Source organism: Nelumbo lutea, chromosome 3 (assembly GCF_056320005.1).
Source record: "Nelumbo lutea isolate HS-2025 chromosome 3, American lotus-T2T, whole genome shotgun sequence".
Lineage (NCBI taxonomy): Eukaryota > Viridiplantae > Streptophyta > Magnoliopsida > Proteales > Nelumbonaceae > Nelumbo > Nelumbo lutea.
Genome location: NC_142686.1, coordinates 93,830,355 through 93,850,113, shown reverse-complemented (window position 1 = coordinate 93,850,113; position 19,759 = coordinate 93,830,355). Strand labels below are relative to the sequence as shown.

The window sequence follows — 19,759 nt, the reverse complement described above, 5'->3', positions numbered from 1 at the left end:
ATGGATGAAGATCAAAACTATTTTTCATCCCCTCATAATCTAAAGTGGATGAATTGTTATGATAGTTTAATGCTAATGGCCAATTTTCTTCAAATTTTGCCTATAGATTGAAGTGTGCCAATATTTCAAATCCAACAAATAGGTTTAATTGGAATAGAAACATTTGGAAGCTTAAGTGATCGGCTAAACTTCAAGTGTTTATGGTGAAGTTTAGCCGGTCACTTAATGGTGGTTGTGATGTTTGTGGTGAAGATGAGGATGTAGATCATATTTTTAGAAAATGCTCTATTGCTAGGATTTGTTGGGGAATTATCCTCCCAACTATTCAAGGGCTTGACGATCAAGATAAGTCCACAAAATATTGGTGGCTGGACCTTACAAAGAATTTGTTGCTCGAGGAGGATTGGAAAAAGGAAAAATGTGTTTTCTTGTTATGGCATCTGTGGAAGAGTAAAAATTTGAGGCATTTTAAGAATCTTTTGACTCCTCATTTTAAGGTCATTGATAATGTCCTAGGCTCGCTTATGGAATTTCAAGATTGTTCAAATAAGCCTGATGGTGAAAGTTTAACCAAAGGCTATAGTTATATAAGGTGGGATCCCCTTGATTTTGGTGTGATTAAAATTAATTTTGATGCCTCTCAGATGGAGGATGGTATGTGCACCATTGTGGCTCTTGCTAAGAATCACTTGGGTGCAGTTTTGGATATTAAAGCTTATAATTTGGGTTTTATCTCCATTAATAGGACGGAAGCGTGGGCTGCTTGGGATTCAGAAATTTTATTGTAATAATTGAGGGTGACTCCAAGATAATGATATCTTATCTTAACAAGTCTAGCCTGTGTGCATAGAACCTGAGGAGTGTCATTCAAGATTGTTGGGAGCTCAAGGAGAGGTGCGGGAAGGGGATCATCTACAACCATGTTTATTGAGAAGCAAATCAGGCTATGGATTGCCTGGCTCATCATGCTCATGAAGCACAGTTGCTGAGTGATAGCTATGTCTCTCTGAACCTTTGTAAGTTGCCTTGGCCTTTTGCGTTTATTTGTTGTAGTGATTTGTGGGGGCATACTACCCCCGTCTTGTGTAGCCCCTTACGTTTATTATAAAAGAAAAATCACAACGAACAAGATTCTTGATTCAGATTTGATGGTTGGCCGTATTCTCTATCAAAGGGGCCATTTCATAAAGGCTCAAGATGCTGAATTTAAAGACTTATTGTCTAATCATTGAAATAATTAAATGATAACAATTTTAAACATATAAATATATAATAGCCTACCAACTTCAGTTTCAGCCATCAAGGATAGGAATGGCAACAGGGTGCGGGTTCGGGGCGGGGATCATATTCCTCGTCCCCGCCCCCATTCTGAAATTAACCCCCATCCTCGTCGCTAATCCCCATTAGGGATAAATTTTGTCCTCCATCCCCAATCCCCGATCTGGATGGGTTCCCCACGGGGACCCGAGCCATTGAAATTCTTTTAGATAATAATATTATTTTTTTTGAAAAGTAAATTTACTTAAAATAAATATTTTTTTTAAATATCAATAATGTTTTAAATATGTTTTGATATATATAATATAAATAATGTACATTTAATATAAATAACATTTAAATATATATATATATATATAATCGGGGTCGAGGCGGGACGGGGACCTCAATCCCCATCCTCGACCTTGACCCCGACCGAGGATTCCTATTAATCCTTGTCCCCGTGCCTGTCCCGCCAAAACAATCTCCATCCCCAACCCCATCCGGTTTGGTCCCGTCAGGGACGGGGAAAATTGTCATCCCTACTCAAGGATTCCTATTAATCCTCATCCCTGTGCTTGTCCCACCAAAACAATCCCCATTCCCAACCCCATCCAGTCGGGAAAGTCGGGTTCCGTCAGGGACGAGGAAAATTGTCATCCCTACTCAAAGAACTAAAAACCCTTAAAAGTTAAAACCTTATTTACTATAAAAGCAAAACACACAATAAACATTTTAGTTCAACATTTTAACTATTTATCAAATGGCCCCTCTATCCCTAGGCCTGTAAATGGTATTCGAAAATCTGAATTCGAATTCGAGATTTGGTATAATTGAATCGAATTTGGATAATTTGAATCGAATATTCGGTCGAATTTGGATATTATTTTTTTACCGAATAAATTATCAGATCGAATTCAGATATACATTGATCCGAACCGATTATATATATAATATAAAGATTAAAAAAAAGAAAATGAGAAATAAGTTCGAAAACTCATTTCAATCTTTTGAGTTCAAACCTCACCCCCCTCTCTCTCTCTCTCAAGTTTCAACTTTCAAAACCCTAAAACCCTAAAACCCTAACCCTCCATCACTCCCTTCGTTGTTGCCGGATGCCGCCTGAGCAACCACCATCAGTCCATCACTGGTCACCACCCCTCATTGTCTGAGTAACCACCAGCCTTTTGTCGGATGCTGTTGTCTCTCATTTGGACATCTTTCCTCTTACATCTATCTTTCTTCTATCAGAGTCTCAGTGAGATAGTGACCCGCCGCCAAAGCAACCACCATCACTGACGACAATGTCAGTGATAGCGGTTGAGCACCGATCACCGGCCATAGCTTAAGCTCAAAGTTCAAGCTCAATGCCGTCTCCTTCATCGTTGTTCAAGCTCAAGCAAACCTCAACCATCCAGCATCACCGACCTTGTGCTGCAACCCATCGCATTTGCACTGCCAGGAACCCACGTCGTCACACACTCACACTTGGCCCACCGCTGGGAACCCACGCCTACCGCCATCAATCCCCTGCCTCTTTTCTCAAGGTAATTTGTTTTTCATAGATTTCATAGATTACAGATTGGTTTATTGATTTATGAGCTAATTTTTTCAACTCATTTTCGTATGCTAAATTTCTAATGAGATAGAATAGATTACAAATTTTTGATAGTGATTTATTGGGTTTTTGGTTTCTGGTTATGAGCTAGATTTTTCAGATTAAATGAGATAAAGTATATTACAAATTTAGGAATTGGTTTATTCATTTTCCTATTCTAATGAGATAGAATATATTACATATTTTTGAATTTTGATAGTGTTTTAGATAATGATTTATTGGTTTATTGGTTTCTGGTTATGACTTATGAGTTATATTTTTCAGCTTTAATGAGATAGAATATATTACAGATTTAGGAATTGGTTTATTCATGTAGATAGTGGTTATGTTGCAATTTTTTTGTCCTAATTCCTAAATGATATTGTGAATATGTATTGCTTCTCATTTTTAGTAATTTTATTTTATGATTATCCATTTACTTTGCTAGTTCTAAACTTTTAATATTTTTTACACTTTATTTTGTGTAATCTATATTTAGTTTCCTTTTTTACTGCTGAAGAAAATATTAAATGTCAGGATCGGTTAATCCTTCTCAATCTAGCATTGGACCTAATTCCAATAGTGAAAATGGTGAAAATCAAGGTTTAAAATTTCGATACGATACGCCTGATACGGGGCGTACCGTATCGTATCTTTTAAAAAATGGTACAAGATATGCATGGAAATTAGACGTTTTGTATTTTTTAAAGCGTATCGGGGGTATATCGGGTGTATCGATAGTGTATTGACGAAAAAGATACAGAAAAAAACTAAAAAAAAAAAATTAAAGGGGGAAAGCAAGCTTCTTTTCCCCAAAATAAGCCTTCTTTCAGCCCCAAATGACTCTAAAACTCAAAACTTCATTCCTAGAGTACTAGATTTGCAAAATTTTGCAAGAAACAAGTGTGAATTGTTAATTTTTTTTAAAGATTTTTCAAAATTTGAAAAAATATGGCAAAATGGGTAAATTTTTTCAATCTTCTATAATATCTTGTGATTTATTTTTTTTTCTTGAATGTTTAAATTTATGTTGATCTACATTTTTTATATTCAAAATCACAATTTTTTTGTGCTATCAGTAGATTTATGGAAATTTCATGAAGATATTTGGGGAAATATAAATTTACAAAAAATTTGAAAAAGTAAATTTTTTCTTTGCCTATAAAGACTAAATATGTTCAAAACAATGGATTTATCTATCATATCCATAGAGCAATTGAAATTTCTTATTTAATAAATTTTTTTATTTTTTATATTTTTAGAAATAAATAAATAAATAAATAAATAAATAATTATATTTTATCATTTGATCACAATGATTAAATATATTATAATTCTATGGATGATCTATCATATCCATAGATCAATTGAAATTTCTTCTTTAATAACTATTTTTTGAATTTATTATATAATGTTTATTAATCTTTTTATAATTTATGGAAATGAATAATAAATAATAAATATTTAAACAATAAATAATTATTAATTATATTTTCACATAGAAGTTGTGCCAATGCATGTTTTATGGTTGGATAAGAGAGTTGGGTTTTTCTCATCCCATAAAACATTAAAACTTAAGAATTATAATTTATAAATCATAGTTAAGAATAGGATTTTTAATGAAATTATAATTAGATATAATATATTTCTTCATAAAACCATTAAAATATATTAATTTAATGTATATACACCTCATTAAGGTCTTATATTTAGTGTTGTTGATATATTTTTATGATTTATTAAAGTATTTATAGTGTTTCCAAGCATATCTTAATTTTTCTCCTATACGCATGAGTATCTAAGGTGTATCTCGATATGTATCTTAAAATTGCCTTTCCAATATACTTGGTGTTTCCAATACTTTGAACCTTGGTGAAAATGTGAATAGCCCTAGTGCTGCATTGCATCCATTGGTCCGTAGAAAAAGAAAAAGAACTTCTTAAGTGTAAAAGCATTTTGACATAATCCTTAATGCAAAAAATGAGGAAAGGGTTGTTTGCAATTAATGTAAACAAGACTTTAATGCAACAAGCACTAGTGGGACCACTCATCTAGCTAATCATGTCTCAAGGTGTCCACGAAGATTACCAAAATGACAAAGAGAAATTCAACGACAAATGTTGGAAATTTCTACAAATGTAAGTAAGTCAACCTGCAGAGTAGAGGAATGGAGATATGATCCCATAAAAAGTAGATATGACTTTGCAAGATACCTAATCAAACATAACCAACCATTTAGCATAGCAAAGCATGAGTTTTTTGAGATTTGGGCTACTGGTCTTATTCCCATGTTTAAAATGGTTTCACACAACACAATTAGGAATTATTGGATGAAAACCTATGAGGATGAGAAGGAGAAGCTTTATGGCATTCTTGATAGGCTTGATTCCTGGTTAGTCTCACTACTAATATGTGGACATTAGGGCAAAATATTGGATATTGTTGTTTAACTGCACATCACATTGATGATAAGTGGCAATTGAGAAAGAAGATTATAGGTTTTCGAGTTGTTAGAGAAGCATGATGCTATAAACCTTTCTAGAGTCATCAAAGATCTTATTTTGCATTTGGACCTTGATAGTAAAGTGATGACTTTCATTGTTGATAATGCTTCTGTGAATGATGCTGTAATTAGAAACATGAAGGAGTGGTTTTCTGGGTAGGGTAAACTTCTTTTGTTAGGGGAATTTTTTCATGTGCATTGCACAATACATATTTTGAACCTCATTGTGCATGATGGGTTGGATGTTGTTAGGCACTTGATGGGAAAAATCAAAGAATCAATCAAATATCTACAAGCATCAAGTCAAATAAATCTAAAATTTAAAATGGCAAAAAGTCAATTGAAGATTCATAGTAAAAAGGAGTTGGTTTTAGAATGCCCCACAAGATGGAATACAATGTATGATATGCTCAAAACTACACCTGAGTATAGGGTTGCATTTGCTCGATTGGAACAAATTGATAAAGAATATAATCTTAATCCATCTTCTGAGGAGTGGGATATTGGTCAAGTTGTTTATGAATGTTTGAAATATTTTTATGAGGCAACTAATGCATTTCTAGGGACTACATATCCAACTTCCAATTTGTTTTTTTCCGATATTTGTGAGATTCGTGTGTAGATTGATGAATGGCTATTGAGCAAGTATGATTATGTTCAAGCAATGATTTGGAAAACGTTAGTAAAGTTTAAGAAATATTGGGATAAGGTTAATTTACCTTTAGTAGTAGTAGTTCTTGATTCACGATACAAGTTGGCATTTGTGAGGTATAATTTGCATTGGGTTTATGGTTATGTTGGAGAAGATGAAGTGGAAAAAGTGTGTGAATTCCTTTATAACCTTACTCTCACTATACAAATTATGATACCTCATCCATTCCTAATGAAAAGAGTAGTCCCCTTGAATCATCCATAACAAGTTCAGCTTCGGGTGTAATGCAAGAGAGTAAGAACAAGTATCTCAAAGGTTTTCAAAAATGGTGCACAAGTGATGAAACAACAACATCAGTGTTCTACTACAAAAAATCAAAATTAGACCAATACTTGGAGGAGTCCTTGATTCCAGAAATGCCAAATTTTAATGTGCTAAATTGGTGGTCAATTAATTCTTTTAAATTCAAACTCTCTAAAAAATGGCTTGTGATGTTTTAGCAATTCAAGCAACCACTATAGCATTAGAGTTAACATTCAGTATAGGTGGTAGAGTGTTGGATCCTTATCGGTATTCATTGCTTCCAGAAACAGTGGAGGCTTTGGTTTATGCACAAGATTGGATTGAAGCACCTTCTAAACCAAAAACTCCATGTAAGTAACTATATTCATATATGTTTTTGGTATCAAGTTTATTATCTTTTTACAATGAGTGTATTAACCGCATTCTATGTTTTTCTTTGCATTTTTAGTTTGTTTTAGTTTCTTTTGATGAAGCACATGCTTCTTCTGTGTTTTCTATCAGTAAATCTATTGGAACTCCGAGGATTCCATCCTCAAATAAAAGTGGAAGTGAAAGTGCAAATACAAATTTTGATGGAAACAATGCTCATGAAAGTGGTGCGCCCAATTAGCATATGTAAGATTGAAAATAATTTTCATTCTTTTAAATATTTATGAATTGTGATTGATGTTTTCCAAGTTTTGGTCATTTTGGACTAACATGTGGTTTTATTCTTTTTCTTGCTCTTTCTTCTTCTTCTTCTTCTTCTTCTTCTTCTTCTTTTATAGGCTTAAACTTTGGTCATTTGCATGAAGGATAGTTTGGAGCCTTGAATAAGTTAATTGGTCATTTGCATGAAGGATAACTCATTAGCTTGAACTTTGGTCATTTTCCTTGGAGAGTTAAAGCCTTGAACTATCTTTTATAGTTTTTTATGATGGTTGTATGGATAAATTGGTTATTTTAAACTATTTGGGACTGATTTTGATATATGATAGTTAGTTTTTTTTTTTTGTTTTGTTGAGTTGACACTTAGTATAATTATGTGAGTCTTTAGTTTTGGTACTTTAATGAATATGGTTTGGACTATAATCTAAAGTAATCAAGCAATTTTGATTGTTGAAGTATTGAATAGTTTATGCTTTGATTAATAAGGGAAGCAATGAACAGGTAATACTTGAGTTTTGACATCTTTATGTTTATTTTTTCAAAGTATAGTTTCAAAGGAGTTTTATTAATTAGGTTTTTAATTTTTGCAGACTTTTGATTTGAAGTTGAGGGAAGACAAGTGAGAATCCACTCCAGATGCAACATTGGGTGATAGGCAAGTGAGGGAATGGGATGTGTCATCTAAAAATCCTTACCAAACAATCCTACTTCAAAAGCAAAATGTTGTCCTGTTACTGGTTTTTTTTTTTGAGGTAGACTGGGAGTTGATTTAAAAGCAGCTTCAAGAGGCATCCTCGGAACCAATTGGTGTACTGAATGAGGTTGTTAAGGCTAAAGTGAAGTGGGTAGATTTCTTTGGGAAAGAGCTGCTAGAGATCAAGGAATTTGAACTCTGGTTGGTTTAATCTCCTCTTTTCTCTTAAATACCCCAGGTTTATTATTCTCTCGATTGATTTCCCCTTGATGGATTTAACATACTTCAATGCAATTTTTTTCTCATTAGTAATCCAAAGCATTTATATTTGAACACGTAAATCCGTAAAAATATAGCAGCGAAAAAAAACAGATAAATGCATTAACAAATTTAGATTTGATGAACATATTAATGGTTTAGGTGATGATATCCTTGAAATAAAGGTGCAGAATGAAGTCTTTCATGTTATAGAAATTACTACCAGGTTCACATTGGTATCTCTTTCGATATTCTAATGGTTAACTTAGAATAGATGAGTGCTCTGATTTATTCGATGCCTCAAGGTCAGACCTCAACTCGTCTGAGGATTTACAGCACTTTAGAGCTAAAGATGTAGAATTCACCAAATCTTACAACTACTTGGTTGGATAATTCTTCTGCTTTTTGGTTCATAATGCAAAATTTGATTTTACTGGAGGAACATTAATATGCCGATTTGGAAAAAAAAATTAAACATGCATTAACTAAGATTAATTGAATAGTTGTGACCTAAGCTTGATAATTTGTTGCAATGGGACCAGTTCTGGCTTTTGTATTTCCAACTGGTTTGGTTTTTGTATAGATGAACAGTTTCACCCAATATTGTTTAGGGAGTTGGGAATTACAAACCATCCACACTTTCCCCTATAGTCATATTGCCTGGACTTATTTACTACACTCCTCATCAGCAAGTTGGCTAGAACTGCCATGTCAATGACTTGCATATAGTGTGAACATAGGAATTTGATCACAGGATTTAAAATGTCACTGCCGTAGAGCCACTCTCCTTCTGCAAATGGATCCACTCATGTGTAAATTCCTTTATTGCACACATGGAGAGTGGCTCTAGCGTCAATTATACTGATACCTACTGCCATCTGATTTGGACGACGGAGGCAGTGGTAGTCGGGGCTGTGCTTCTTCAGTCAAAATGTATTCAGTATGTCCTATTGATATCTGCTTCATCCTGTATGAGACACATGGTAGATTATGGAACAGAGACTGTTTTCAGGTTCCTTTAGCTTAAGATTGAAGTTTTTGACATTTACCCTTCAACAGAGAAACAAAAGGAAAGTATTAATCAAAGACATCTGTATTGGCTAGAAGTCCATTGACTTCCATAGTTTTGATGATTTGGCCATTTGGGTCATTTTTTTTTCCATTCTTTGCAATCAATATTAGGTGTAAGTGGGTTATTGATTGAAAGACTGGAATTAATCTAACCCCTAATTTGCAAAATTTGTCTATTATAAAACAATTACCCTAATCGGATTCAAATATATTCGAAAAGCCAATTGGTCAAATTCGAATGGAATCGAATATTTAATTTAATAATCAAAATCGAATTTGAATTGATATATTTGACATCCATTGAATATCGAATCGAATTCAAATATTAATACTTATAATCGATTTCGAATTCAAATCTATCCTAATTCGACTCGAATTCGATTTATTTACATGCCTAAATGTCCCACCTACGCCATTTCCCAGAGGCCCAGCAACGGATGGGCCGCTGGGCCTGGGGCGAGTCATGATTTGAGACATTAAGAAAGATGACAAGGGCATTTTGAACAAATGCGATGTTCTTTCACTCTATAAATAGGGGTGAAATGCAAAGCTAGGGTTTTATAATTGCCTTTGAGAGAACCGGGCGAGCTTAAGCTATCCCACGCCGCTGGGTTCCGTTGCCGGCAGAAAGAAACCTCCAAAGCCCCCTTCTCTCTGCGGAAAGAGCTTCTTCCCACCTCTTTTTGCAGGAGAATAGGGGTCTTAAATTTCTTCATTTTCTTGCGTTCAATGCGGACAATCGTATACTTTCTTTAGCTATACATTTTCTTCCTTCAGTTCACATCCTTTTTTTATGTTTCCGTTGGGTTGTGTTTGATTTGATAGAAAGTTGAGGGAATGTTTGTTATACTTCTTTATCCATCATGACCTTTTCATTCATCTCAGCAGAGCTGCAGAAGAGAAGGGCTTCTTTTTGTCTTCTTCCTCTTCTGCAGGAGAAAAGGCCTTACATAACTTATTTTCTTTGTTCGATTTTGTTCGTTCCTCCTTGGCCGATCCAATGGGTGTTGCGTTGTAAATGGAGTATGCGATCACTCAATTTCACCCGGCCTAGATCGATTAATTTTTTGGGGCAGCCTCAAGGGTTTGACATGTTTTTTCCATCATGTTTTATTCCAGGGAAACTGCCCTAAATCACACCGTCTTTGAAGTTACAATATTTGACAATTTCTCTTCTACTTTATTTATTTATTTTTGATTAAAATTTTGTTTTCTGTTTAATTTTCTTAACAGGTATCTTTGTTTGAGAAAGTTAACAATCCCTTAATTGCAAAGTTTGGATTTCCATTAAAAGTAGAGGATGTAACCACCCAATTTGGGGTTGGATCAATTCGAGTGCTAACAGAGCTGCAGTTGCAGCTACCCACTGGGACAGAGGAAGGGCATTGATCAAGGAAGAATGTCACTGACTCACAGCCTTTTCTGAATTCCAGGATCTGCATGCATGCCTGAATTTTGGGTTGTGTTCTGTAATGTTTTTGTTGGAGCCCATTTTAATCTGGTATTTGAATCATTGTTTGAATGGCTTCCTATAAGCTTTCTCTGCTCTGTTTTTTTTTCCTTGGATATGTCTGCTGTTTCTTGCTCTCAGAAGATACGTTGGTATGAAGAAGCAGACTTCTCTTTATATCTGCAGAAGGCAAGGGAAACGATGCAATCATTGTGAATTTGTGACGAGATCATGAGAGGAGTCTTCACTCTTCACATCCATAATCTTCTTTCTGTTGTACTATGGGCTCCAAGCCTCGAAGTGTACAAATACAAATAATATGTATTTTTAAATTGTCTATTTGCATTTTTGTATTTATACTCTTTCCAAATGTCAATTGGACTGCATTTAGTTCAATTCCATTTGGTCCAATAAGATGGGCAAAGACCAATCCAATCCGATAATTATTCTGCACATATTTGGATTAGTTCAATTCAATGTCTGGACCCCGTTTATTCGTCTCAAACCTTTATTCGTCTCAAACCTGTTCCATTGCCGCATGTATTCTTATGGATCACATATTGCTTGCTTCCATATGGACCATTATGTACAACCACTAAAAATATGATTCACATCCTCTTCTTCTCCACAAAAATTAGTCTCCATCAATATTTACTCTACTCCTAAGAAGCCTATAATTTAGTAAAATGCATAAAAAGACTAATTTTGGAGGGCATTTTAGATTCCAAACATTATTATTCCAATTGAAACCACTCGTAGGATTCATAAAATGGTTATATTTCAAGTAGGAAGCAGATTTAGAAGAAAACTTGCCATTAGTATTAACCACCAAATCATCCTATCATCTTTTTGGCTTAGGTTACAGATTTTCTCCCTTCTCCAAATCTTTCTTTCTTGGTCAAGAACATCACTAACCAAAGGCTCTCATTCTCCATGATTCTTTGAGGGATCATTTTGGCTATTGTCCTTTCCCTCATCCATTTATCATTTCAAAATTTCACCGGTTAGGTTACAGATTTTCTCCCTTCTCCAAATCTTTCTTTCTTGGTCAAGAACATCACTAACCAAAGGCTCTCATTCTCCATGATTCTTTGAGGGATCATTTTGGCTATTGTCCTTTCCCTCATCCATTTATCATTTCAAAATTTCACCGGTTAGGTTACAGATTTTCTCCCTTCTCCAAATCTTTCTTTCTTGGTCAAGAACATCACTAACCAAAGGCTCTCATTCTCCATGATTCTTTGAGGGATCATTTTGGCTATTGTCCTTTCCCTCATCCATTTATCATTTCAAAATTTCACCGATCTACTATTGTTGATCTCCCAACCAATACCCTTGTTTAGGATCTCTGTAGACTTTAATATTCCCCTCCAAGGTAACAAATCACATTTTTAAATTATAATTTCCCAAAAATTCTTTTGTTTAAGATACTTGCTTTGAACAACCTTAACCCAAAGGTTGTTCCCAATTTATGTAGGTTATTTTCATTCACCCAAAGAAGGTTTTAAAGTCCCACTCCCCTCTTGGCTTCTTGGAGTACAAATTCTTTTCCAATTCATGAGGTGAATTGGCTTTCTACCCTCTAAATTGGTCCAAAGGAAATTCCTTTGACATGTGTTATATCATCAATCACATTTTTGGGAACTTTGAAAGACCTCATAATGAATTGGGGATCATATTTATTGTAGAACTAGCGGGGATCCATGCGATGCATGGGATTTATTAAGTGAGATAAATAATAAAAATAGTTATTTACTAAAATACCCCTTATAGTTTTATGGATTTCTTAAAATCTACCCTATAGTTAGCATTTTACTAAAACACCACTTATATAATTTGCAATGGATTTAATGAATCTTCGTTTAGATGACAGTGGAAAATGATAGTGCTGACCCTAATGTTCATTTAAATAAATTTAATAAAAATAAAAATAAAAAATAACATTTTTACCCTTAAAAAGACATGAGCAACCACTCTATTGGTTATATTTGGTTAATTTTGTTTTTTGTACAAAAAATTGTTAATGATATTTTTGGAATAAAAATCATGGGCCTAATGACAAAATAAACACTCTTTAATGAAATGTTGATTAAGTAAATAAGTTGTAAAATATATGGGATGTTTTAATAAAATGAAAACTATAAAATAGGTTTAAGTAAAAATGCAAAACTATAAGGAGTGTTCTAGTAAATGACTCAGATAGAAACATATAAGAGTATACAATTGTTTTATATTTTCAACTTTTAAAGTCCAAACGATTACCATTTTGATTGGTGAGAGCTACATATTACGCGGATTTAAAAACAACTAAAATTCAAAAATTTGAAAAATTATGTAAGAAGTGGGGGAGAAAGTAGAGACCTGCTGACATGGCATGACCAGTTTTAATATATACATATTAAAATTGGGTCGGTTCAGTTTGATTTAGTTCAAAACGATGACTTATTTGACTACTCGGTTTAGTCATATCCCTCAATCGAACCGAACCGAACTAATTTCGATTTGATTCGGTTTTCAGTTCAGTTGAGAGATAAATTTGACCTTAACTGGATAGTTGGATTAAGGCTACAGAAACTGTGAACTAACTGGATAGTTGGATTAACTGTGAAACTGTGAACTAAAACACTGATAAAAAAATAAAGCATAAAGATAAAGGTCATAGAAAAGTGAAAAGGAGAAGAACAACTTGGATAGTTGGATTAACTGGTGCAGCTGTGCAAGTCTGAAATCTGTTCTCATCCCAGTTTGAGTCTCTGAGATCTGATCTCTTCTCTGAAACTGAAAGTCTGAAATATGTAGTCTGTACTCCCTCCTACATAGACTCTAGACTCCTAGTCCTAGCCCAACTCGGCAAGTCTAGCTGGCTGTGTATTTTGAGTTTTCCACATTAATCCCAATTCGACAATTCCCACATGGCACATGCATTTTAGTAATTAAAACAAAGATTTTGATTGGGCCCAACCACCCAAAGCCCAAGGCCCCAAGTCCCAACCCAAGGTAGTTCGGTTCGGTTAACTTTTATAGAAAAATCAAACCGAAATTGAAAACCGCTTTTTTCATATATCAAAAACCGAACCAAACCAAAATTCCAATTAATCGAATCGAATTTGCTTTTTCGATTTGATTTGGTTCGATTTTTGGTTTCTGATCCAGATTTGAATACCCCTAATAAAGAGAGTATTCTTCTTCCAATTAGCTAGTTTACCTATTATTTTCTCTTGGAGGTTTTGGAATATATTTTTAAAACCCTACCAATGATAATGGGAGCCCCTAAGTAGGATTTAGTATTAACCTCAAGGGGAATTTTCATAATTCTACCCAAAATTTTCCTGCATCTTAAATGGAATATTTTTTTTTGAAAAGATAACTGTACTTTTGACAAAATTAGTGATTGACCTTAGGCATTAGCACTCATCAAGGGTTTCTTTGATTTTAAGTCCTGCTGGGGTAATAGCTTCAGCAAAATCGCAGACCCCTATTCCTGTTAACCAAATGACCCTTAATTTACCTGATTTAGTTCATACACTTTTGCTCAGGTGGGCCCGAGTTGGCATTTTATATTAATTTTGACTTGGGCCTTCATTCTAGGCACATTCAAAATTTGACAAAAGCTTAACTTGAACCCACCCAAGTTGCACCCGGAAAAAAAAAAGGAACAGAAGAAGGAAACAAACTATATAGCATGATAAATCACTTGTTTCAAGACCTAATCTTAAAGCTTTTAAATTTTATATTTATCTTATGATGAGGGGTAATTTGGCCCGACTGTTGGTATGTAGACACGTAGAGCAACTTGATTGTTAGATGACAGTTCAGCAGGCCAAGTCAGATCGGGCACTTTGGCTAAGACCGAGGTCCGAGTAGCTTGTGGTGTCCCGACTTGCTGAGGTGCCATGTAGCTCTCTTCTAAAAGCTAGCCATCCGTTTCCTATCTTTCCAGGATCACACCGCACGTCAACAAGTTTTATCCTTATCCCACCCGGATCGGACAGACTCGATAAGCCTTATCAGCTCACACAGAGTCTATCTCCGGGTGTAAAATGAACTCTTAGTTACGCGGGCTGGAGATCTTGGATATGTTCTGTAAGGCCTATGACAGTTTGCCTATATAACAGCATCACCTCTAGCCTTAGAAGGTACGTGTGATTTAGCTCTCTTTCTCTCTTATTCACAAGCAAATCAACTCACTACAACACTCTTCGCTAACTTAAGCATCGGAGTACCAACACTGGGTAAAGCATCCCAGGCCCTCTGGTACTATGTTTCTTATAGTTCAACTGGCCACGTATTAATTCGATGTTTGAACTGCCTTCCAGCTAGGAACAACCGGATCACATTTCATCATCTTACAAGCATTAAACCCTATTCCATCGGAATAAAAAATTTTCTGGGCCATATTGTCTTGTAATGTTGGCGACCAACACCAAGCAAAGACAGTCAAGTTGTCCAACTCATGCAAACAATACAATGAGTGGGTTGGTGATTCCTCTCCTTTTTCAGCCATCAATCCCATCTGTAATGTTTGAGAGAACGCAAACCTACTCAATCTACTCATCTGAATTCAAGGCACAGCCTCAGACTTATCTGGACCTTAGCCTTTGTTGATAAAGTCACAGCTCACAACCCTATTGAGAGATGAATGAACCCTTCACGAATCATGTAAACACTCTTTTGTTTTGCTTTTATTAGGGTTTCTTTTAGGACAAGTGAGGGAGGAAAGTCACTAAAGAAGAGTCCAAGATATATTTATTAATCCCACATTTTAAAATCAAATGCTTAAAGCAAATCCAATGTTCCAAACCCCTTCATAGTTTATATGACACACATGCACAAACAAACTCTTTTTTCTTTCTTTAAGAGGGGGAATCTTGTTTGATTCTATGATTCCACTTCCATATGTTCGTTTGCATCTGAATCGAGACCAAACACATTTCAAAACTGTCGGTGTTCATTGACAACGCTTGAATGTGGATTGGAATCTAGCTAGTTGGGGGTTTCATGGGTTTTATCTTTATTAAAAGGAAAACGTGATCATTAGAACAAAAAGATAATTAAAGAAAAATATGATTCTGACTACATGAAATTTCCCCTTCTCTAGCCAGCTGTAAGGCTTTGTTTGGTTTGATGAAAGGTAAGAGAGAAGTAGAAAATAAGAAATTTCTTTCATACCAGAAATAGCCCAACACTCACTGCAAGTAGCTGAAGATGTTCTTAGTCGACACTAAATTCTAAAATACAGTTGTCTATGTTCTCATGTTGCTTCTCAAACCTTTTAGAATTGGGTTCAATTATGATATCGGGAAGTTATAACTTGTGACCAATCAACCGGTGTCATAAACATGTTGACCTATTGGATGCTTTTATAGATTTTTCGGTACAATGTCTTTACAGGTGGGGTTATATTGGTCAAAGTTCTTTTGATACAATGTATTTCAGGCATTATAGATTTTTCCTTTAGAATTTTGTGTTTTTTTGAATTTTTAAAAAGGAAAATATCTATGATACGGAAAAGACATGGTACTAGAAGAGCTTTGACCAATCAAAGCACCCCCATGAATTTTGATAAATACCAGCCCCCGAGTGGCTACATCTTTATAATATTGGTTGATTAGCTGTAAGCTTTTCTGGTATCATAGTAGAACCCCATTTTAAAAGATATAAAGTTAAATATAGGGTTATTTGAATTCACCCACAACCAATTCAATTAAAAACAGAATGGGGACAAGTTCAAATTAGCCCCCCCTCCACCCCCAACCCCAAGATTTCCCCCCACAACATCCCACAGCAGATTCCTGTCGTATATTGAGAACATCTTCCGATGATAATCCCAGAAATGATGATGTCATCATCGGAAGATGTTCTCAATACACGACAGAGATGTGTTATGGAACGTTGTGGGGTGCAATGTTGTGGGGGGGCTGATTTGGTCTCGAATGAGACATAGACATCTTTTCAGCACCAGCCCATGCACCATACAGGTCTCTTCTAGTAAAACATTAAATTCCTAACACAGAAAGGAAAATGAGGTCCGTTGTATTTGTGTTTTGAATTTTTGTTTGCGCCATATAGTTGGGATATGGCATGGATGATGTGTCCCGACATTTGAAACAAAAGAGAGACAAAATAGATTGAGATGGAGGGTTTTGGATGTACAGGGTGCTAAGAGCTAAGATTTAAAAGAGGTTGTGTGGGGCCCTAATGAGAAGATAAAGAATTACACTCTTGCCGTAGTGCAAGGCTGTCAGTCTTTCCTTTGTACTGTACTCCTCTAATGAACGTGGAGAATTCCTCCACCCCTTCTTATTCTCCTAACCAGGGATATGAAGAACTACTTAAACATTTGTTGAGTCTGAGGTTGCCTCGCTCAGTTATTCCGATCAAAGCAATAGATACCGACCTGCTTCCCAAAGAAGATCGGAGCAGAACATTAGTCTTCGAAGTTCTTACTGATCAAAATTACAGAGTGGCAGGACTAAGAGAAATGATCTATAAATCATGGAAACTTGGAAATGGCGAGATTATGGACTTTGGTCCCAACTCGTATTTAGTCAAGTTCCCAAGCAGCTTTGAAAGAGATCAGGACCTTGGCTATTTGAAAAAGATCTCATTATCACTCAAAAAGGGGAGCCGAACTTCAGACCAATCAACTATCCTCTTGATCAGGCATGCTTTTGGATTCATCTTACAGGTTTACTTATCGGATATCTAAACCTCAATGTTGTCAAAAATATTGCCCCTGCTCTGGGAAAACCTTTCGAGCCTGAAAGCAAAAGCATTGCTAAATGGAACAAATAGGCCAGAATTAGAGTCCAAATCAATGTTAACGAACCAATTCGACAAGAGGTCCCATTTACAATTCTGAACGGTGATACAATCCCGATCAATGTTCAATATGAAAGACTACCATGACATTGCAAATTTTGTGGTTTAATGGGACATGAAGATATCTCCTGTCGAACAAAGCACAAGCTTTTGGAGGCTCTAGATCGTTGCAATTTGGAACAAATTCAAAATATCCTGTCTGACTTCATTACTCTGGAAATCAAAGCAACGCCCTTCAGCAAATCACACTCTCCTAGAGGAAAATATGATGAGCCTGCGGAGAAACAAGACAGTGGCGAATCATCCCATTCTTCACAAGGCTCACTACTAGCAAATTCGCCAGAGTTGGCCGGCGGCACTGATCTGTTAACCGGTTTAGGCAAGGAATTTCGAAAAGGCGATTGCCAAGCCGATTCTTTTGGATGTGAACCCGCCAATCCAGGCAAGTTCTCATCCCATAACTCCCTAGCTCCTGCCATTAATGCCCATTGTTCAAAATCACAAACGGATGCTCCACACTCTAATCCGTTACATATTGAAGTGAATTTCTTGAGAAGATGTGTTGACTCACCATCGACAATCAAGGAGCCCTCCCATCCAATTTCCTTTTCGGACGACACAAGCCAACCATTAGCGGTTATTCAAGCAATTAATACGGGGGAAAATCAAGAGGCTCCGAACACAATCACATCTCAACCTTCATTAAGGGATGGCGGATTTACTACCAATCCGTTGGTTAGTACATCCGCCAAATCAGCCAAGTCTCCTAAATTCACTCTCTGTATTAATGTAGATTCGAATCCGGACAAATCAACTAATGCATCTGATTGGCATCCAACTAATTCCACAACGGAAATTCTCAGTTGGAACTGTCAGGGAGGAGGGAGTCGCCTGATAGTTCTCTACCTCAACAGGCTCCTTCAAAGCACCATCCAGACATATTCTTCATCTCTGAAACAAAGAACAATTTGATCAAATCCAAAGCAATTCTTTGACACCTTCATAACTACCATGTCGAAGTGATCCACACAACTGCTAGATTAGGAGGTTTGTGGTTCGGTTATTCAAAGAATGTGCTGCTGTCCATCTTCTCAATTACACACCACTCAATTTACTGCACTGTAAAGAACAGACCACAATGCCTTGAATGGGATTTACTCTGCTTCTATGTGCATCCATCCCTCAGTGTTCGAACTCAATTCAGTGATGAAATAAAATCGTTTCATGAAAATTCAACCAGGCCTTGGTGTATTTGCGGAGATCTTAATCTCATTGTTTCCAACAATGAAAAACAAGGAGGTTGTGTAGTTTCAAGGGGTGAGAAAAATCTATTATCACAAGCCATAAGTGAGTGCAATCTCATTGACTTAGGCTCATCAGGCCCTCCATTTACATAGACTAACAGAAGAGATGAATCCCATCTTATTTCCATAAGACTCGACAGATTCCTGGCCAATCAAGACTGGATTCATGAATTCCCCCATGCTCATGTCCGAAACCTGGCCTCCTGTGGAAGTGATCATCACCCCAATTTGTTAAACACCAAATGTAGTTGGCAAAATTCTGCCCAAATCCGAAGAACTGAAGAAGCTTGGACCCAGGAACCCAATTTTTTGGAAGCCTTATCCGCCTCGTGGGATAACTCAAATGGTGCTCTCCATTCTAAACTAAAATTGACTTTCGACAAAATTCGGTGTTGGGGTCAGTAGTTAACTGGAAACATAAGGAAAAATAATGCAAATGTAGAACAGAGGTTATTGCATTGCCAATCCAATTTGCTGAATTCAGAGGCTCATATGGAAGAGAAAAATCTTAGGCAATAACTTAAGACTTGGCTGATTCGTGAAGAAACTTACTGGAAACAAAAAAATCGTTTAGACTGGACTCTCAAAGGTGACGGGTGCCCTAGATTCTTCCACATTACAACAACCAATAGGAAAAGGAGAAATGGACTCCTTTGCATCCGCCGAACTAATGGATCATGGACCAAAAGTGAACAAGAAATTGCTTCAATTATAAATAAGCACTTCAAACAGCTTTTTCAGTCTTCCAACCCTGATTTGAGTGATCTGAACCTTCCTGACACAAGCTACTCTTTATCTGAGCAGGAAAATCTCTTATTGATGAACCCCCCTTGTGAAGAAGTTAAAAATGCTTTATTTAATATTGGACCTTGGAAGGCTCCTGGCCCCGATGGGGTCCATGCGGCTATTCTGCAAAAAGGCTGGCACTTTATGGGAACAGAAATTACTCATTGGGTTCAACAAGTATTCAGAAATCCGGAAGAAATTGCTTAAGTAAATTCTACTTATTTATGTTTGATTTCCAAGACAGATTCAATTGAAACTCCAAAGGATCTTCGGCCTGTTGGTTTAAGTAATGTGCTGTATAAAATTATTACAAAAATAATTACCAATTGGTTGAAGAGCATTCTGCCAAATCTGATTTCTCCAATCCAAAGTGCCTTCACTCCGGGAAGAAATATTGCAGACAATACTATAATC

General features: G+C 35.9%; 1 protein-coding gene and 1 long non-coding RNA gene across 2 annotated transcripts; both read left to right on the top strand.

Annotated features, from left to right (window-relative positions):
• Positions 1-200: 200 nt before the first annotated feature.
• LOC148866938 (uncharacterized) lies at positions 201-788 on the top strand. Its single transcript, XM_088976443.1, has one exon. It carries the CDS (start codon positions 201-203, stop codon positions 786-788), a length of 588 nt encoding a protein of 195 aa, XP_088832569.1.
• Positions 789-9,543: 8,755 nt separating this feature from the next.
• LOC148866937 (uncharacterized) lies at positions 9,544-10,772 on the top strand. The gene is made up of 2 exons (XR_016108871.1): positions 9,544-9,724; positions 10,217-10,772. It is a non-coding gene; the product is annotated as an uncharacterized LOC148866937 (long non-coding RNA).
• The last annotated feature ends 8,987 nt before the right edge of the window (positions 10,773-19,759 follow it).